This window comes from Pygoscelis adeliae, unplaced genomic scaffold (genome assembly GCF_000699105.1).
Source record: "Pygoscelis adeliae isolate BGI_AS28 unplaced genomic scaffold, ASM69910v1 Scaffold272, whole genome shotgun sequence".
Taxonomy (NCBI): domain Eukaryota; kingdom Metazoa; phylum Chordata; class Aves; order Sphenisciformes; family Spheniscidae; genus Pygoscelis; species Pygoscelis adeliae.
In genome coordinates, this window is record NW_008824282.1 from 1,159,587 (window position 1) to 1,164,545 (window position 4,959).

At 40.9% G+C, this 4,959-nt stretch overlaps 1 protein-coding gene across 2 annotated transcripts in view; it reads right to left on the reverse strand.

Annotated features, from left to right (window-relative positions):
- SLC45A2 (solute carrier family 45, member 2) overlaps positions 1 to 4,959 on the reverse strand; it is a 14,653-nt gene continuing 9,694 nt past the window's right edge. The window contains exons 5-7 of one of the 2 annotated variants that reach the window (XM_009318439.1): positions 4,501 to 4,624; positions 3,302 to 3,511; positions 1 to 437 (exon numbers count right to left, since the gene is read on the reverse strand). In XM_009318439.1, the coding sequence (XP_009316714.1) occupies positions 433 to 437; positions 3,302 to 3,511; positions 4,501 to 4,624 (339 nt within the window). In that variant the 3' untranslated portion in view covers positions 1 to 432. Of the gene's footprint in view, positions 440 to 3,301; positions 3,512 to 4,500; positions 4,625 to 4,959 lie in introns of both variants that reach the window. The other variant, XM_009318438.1, reaches the window with a different exon arrangement.

Sequence of the window (4,959 nt, forward strand, 5' to 3'; positions counted from 1 at the left end):
AAAGCAGTCAAAATATAGAAGCTTTCACTCTGAGGCATTAGGCAACCAGTTTCATCAAGTCTCCCTTTCGTAAAGCTCTGGAATTGCAACTGCACCGAGGAGGTAAGAGAGGAGGACATGCCAGCAGCATCAGCACAGCAACAGCACCAGTGCTACTGACTCAGAAAGAAAAATTATCCCCTGGTGAGATTTCTTCCAACCACTTCACACAGTCCTACTCCACGTATCGAACACAAAAAGCAACAAAGCAGCAGCCGATCAGTGCCACTGTAGATGCCGAAATCACAGTGACAGCACTGCCAGCAACACTAACCAAGAGCCCCAGGCCCACACCGAGAATGATCTGGGCCAGCTGGACCATGCAGGTGAGAGCAGCACAGTCAATGCCCTTCCCTCGCCTGTGCTCACCAGCTTGTTCCCCATCCTGCAGCTTCAGGCTCTGCAAATAAACACAAAACAAAACCCAGTGAAATGAGACAGCACTGACAACGTGCAGCTCTCAGCCAATGCACTGTCACGACGCCCAGGTGCAGCAAGACAGGCCAATAGCTCTCTGCTTCCTTTCTGTTTTTTCTGCTTGTGCCATAGAGGTTACGGAATTCAAACAGAGATTTTACAAGTGATAATGTGTTTTCCAAGCTCCTCCTAAATTGTCCCATTTCTCCCATCCACAATTTTTCCCTCTATCCCTTCTCTCATGGAAAGAATTGAAACTTGATCAGAAAAATTAGCCGTTTCCTTGAAGTTCAGGTCTATTTGAGCCCTGGAAAACTGTCATTTCACAGTACAGGTCACCCCGTCATAGATAATTTAGCTCCAACTCTCATGGTTGAAGGAGAGCCTCAAAGGGATGTTAAGATGAGTCATCCTATGTGCCACACATGTACAGATCATAATTCATTATAATGGAGCACTGTGCTCTGAAGTTACGCCTCAAAGCACATAAAGGAGTTCAGTACTAAAATCTAAATGTAATGCTTTTATTGCTGGGGAAAAAAAATAATCTGAAAACAAATGTCCAGACTAGGATTCTTCTACATTACAGAAGACCATTATTAACTACCGATTATCTGTATACGTGCTATGATATACATAGAGCAAAAGCCTTCATTTATTATATACAAGCATCTCATATATAAGCACTCTGTGAGGGTAGTTGATCACTGGAACAGGTTGACCAGAGGGTTTGTGGAGTTTGCATCCTTGGAAATATTCAAACCAGACTGGACATGACCCTGGGCAACCTGCTCCAGGTGGCCCTGCTTGAGCAGGAGGGTTGGACTACATGATCTCTGGAGGTCCCTTCTAACTTCAGCTGTCCTGTGATTCCCACCAGGAAGGAACTATTCTGTTTTGTTGGGAAATTACATTATAGTTTACATATTTATTGTTCTTCTTGCATAGACTGTTGAATGGAGAAGGTTGTATTGTAACAAACAAGAGGTTTCCATGATGTAGGCTAGCTGTGCTGTTGTCTTCTGGTATCCAAACACTCTCGGCCAGTAAGATGCTTTTTACTTTTTGCAAGACCTATTACATTGCCTTTGAGCTGTTAGACACAAAGCTCAAAAGTACTGGAGACAGTCTCTTCCTCATCTAGTAGAGAAAATTGAATTTGGATCCTAGGGGACAGCAGCATGGAGCAGGAGTTGAAATGGCAGCATTTTAAAACCCAGCACATGATTTTGGTAGAATGCATAGTGAGGAGAAAATGTCTGCTCTTTGTTCTGGAATGATACAGTCCTTTCACCTGAAGTATCTCCAATTCTAGACACAATTTTTTTGGAATTAAATTTATTTTGCTGGGCTGTGCCCAGTGTTCCTATGTGCCAGTAGTTCTGACCACAATTATATGAATGTGTAAATGAATGCAGTCTTGCACTTGATGTTTCCTCTTTATTTTTTCTATCTTGTACATTATAGAAGATTTGAGCTAAACCTAATTCTGTTAATATCAGATCTAACATAGAATTAGATATCATTTAACATCTGGCATAGCAAGTACCATACACCAAACAAGAAACAAGAAATTGGTTGTCTTACAAGTAACATTTGAATATATTAGCCTATTAAATATAAAGTCCATGCCCACTCAGCATATTTTATTTCACTTCTGTCTTGGAACAGCTCTGAGTCAGAGCTAGACTACAATTTCGCCTTTAATCCCTCTCTGTGAGTTGGCTGGCCCGAGATTAGGAGTGTGATCTCACTCTAAACTGGGTTCATTCCCTGTCCTTTGTTATATCTTTCTAAAACTCTTCATCATGATTGTTCTCTGTTGGAAGGAAGAGAGAAATTAACTGAAAAATTAGGAATCAGATCTATTAAATATTTATCCATGTAGAGACATCCTCCTAGGATTCAATAGAATAATTAAGAGTTTTCTTGTATTTGTCATTCAGATGGTGATGCTTAAAAGTTGTACAGAACAGTAGGACTTGTTCTCAGGGACTTGATCTAGACCTATGCTGGTCTCAACTATGTTTCTACGTTGTTTTTCAATGGTTCAACATTTCCTTTACTAATTTCTTCAAATGTCTCCAGATACAATGAGAACTTTTCCTAAGTCCTCCCAACTCCTTCTTAATCCAACTCCCTTAATCCTTCTTGTTTCTAGCTCTCTCACTAGCTTAAGAGACTTGAGAGAACTTTTCCATTAAAGAGCTCAACACTTTACAAGACATGAAGATCCTGCTGTGCCCAGTAACATGATAAGGAATGCAAGCTTTTCCAGATTTTCCTTGGAAACAGGATTTCGTGCTGTGGGGGACTAAAAACCAATGCCAGACATTTAGAGAGACAATGAGAACGTGGTTTATAATTTAATACTGGACTATACAAACCTGTTTGTACTTGAATTTCATATCTTCATTAGCTAACAGCTTTTGTAACACTTTGCAGTTAACTAAGACTTCTGCCAGCCTTTACAGTGTGGTTATTAACCTTAGGAACTCAGAAGTCAAGTCCTCAGCTAGTATAGCTGGAAGGAAGGATATAAGGAAGCTTGAAGGCAACACGAAGTGGAGTCCCATTATCTGCTTACTGCCTGAACACATACTGTGATTGGCTTTGTTTCAGCTGTGATGATAATTAATTATTTGTCTTGCTGCAGGACTGTTTGGAGAGTTTGGAGCTGGGACTTTAACTCTCCCTGTCAGAAACTTTCCATTCATAACATGTGTCACCATAAATATTTTGAAATTAAAATTAAAAGCTGCTCACCAGTTCTATCCAGTTTTCTCCCAAAATAGACTAAACAGACCCAGACAGATATAAACTTACCATTCCTTAGACATTGAACTCACCTCTTCTTCCCTGTGATACTCTGCAATGAGGTGGAATGGCACTGTGTACAGTGTGCTGGACATGACACCAAAGAGGGAACACAGAGCCAGAGTGGAATAGACATTAGGAAACAAGCCAATAAATCCAGTACCCAATCCAAAAAGTAGGTATCCAATGAAATAAAGTCCCTTTAATCCTATGTATGGCAGAAGGATTTTCTGCAGGTCTGTGAAAAGAAAGTGAAAATGCTGATAAGACTAAACTAAAACAGGTCACATTTCATCAGGGAGTTCCTTTAAAGGGTTTTATTTTGTAAAATGCAATGAAGGAGATAATCTTACTGATTTTGGAAGTTGCCTCAAATTGTTGTAGGTATAAACTTGCCAAAGAATATTTGCTTTCTCTGGGGATAGTCTTATTCTGGCATAGCCAACTCCAGAGAAGAAGTAGTTAACAACCATTCTGGAAGAACTGCCCTCACTGACAACCTCAGACATTTCCGCTGTTTGATTATAATGCGAACATTTGGCATCAACCTCTGTCTGAGCTGAGAAAGGCGCTACAGAAATGCCTGTAGTTAAGCTCCAAAGGGGCAAAGATTTCCCTCAAGCCTCTTTTAGATGCTCAATTCAGCACCCAAAATGCTACTCATTTGAGTTTTCAGATCGCAAGTAGGTTTTTTTAATTCTAGTAAGAGCTATGGTGAAATCTACCTGGGGAACTGTGCTAGCATATTTACACATAATTTTGGAGAGCAAGGTTCATGCTTCTGGCAAGAACTTCTACTGCATTGTGAAAAAGTCATTTTTTATAATCTCCAGGTGGGGAGAGGCCATCAGAGGGACCTTCGAGAACCTACAGCTACAGAGCACTGCTAGGTGAAAGAGCATCTCAGAATGACGCCCATGGCATCCATTTTAGTCTGGCATTTAAATTCAGGACGATTTTCAGTGTTCAGGGTCAGTTCACATGCAGAACAATGCCTTACTCCCAAAGTGAGCCCTCATCATGTGGTCAGGAACTGTTCATGTTAAGATACGAGTTTCTAACAATGCTGAGATTGTAACATTTCTTAAAGTTCTACTGTGGAAAAAACCAGTTAATTTGGCATCACTTTATTTTTTTTAAACAATGGCAAATAGTGAATGTATGGTAAATGGTAATGGTAAATACTGTTTCAAAACACAGTGTTGGAGTACATTCCTGGGTACTTACAAGAATAGACTGATGAAGAAACTGCATTGATGCACAGCCCCCAGCATCCCACCTCTACTCCTGTTTTGTAGGTAAGGTAAAGCGTGGAGTTATGAGGTGCATAAGGACTACCCTGGTATACCACCTGAAAGAGACCACAAAGATCACAGAAGGCGAGGATGGACTGCATGTATGTAACACCTCCTTCTTATGGGAATATGGGACTCAACACAGGGCCTCACCCCTGGTAGGGGAGATAATTAGCACCCAAGAAATCTGTTAAGCAGTGCCCTGACCATCCCTTCACAGTTGGTTTCACACTCATTTCTCCCAGATTTTCACATCCCAGGCTCCTCCTCATTTATTACCCTCTGCCTTTTCCTGGACTGTCTACTCCATACTGACTCATTTGCTCTTTTTCATTTGGGTGTCTTATTTCCCACTCTTCTTCTTTCTCCACTTCTGCCTTCTTGCCTTAGC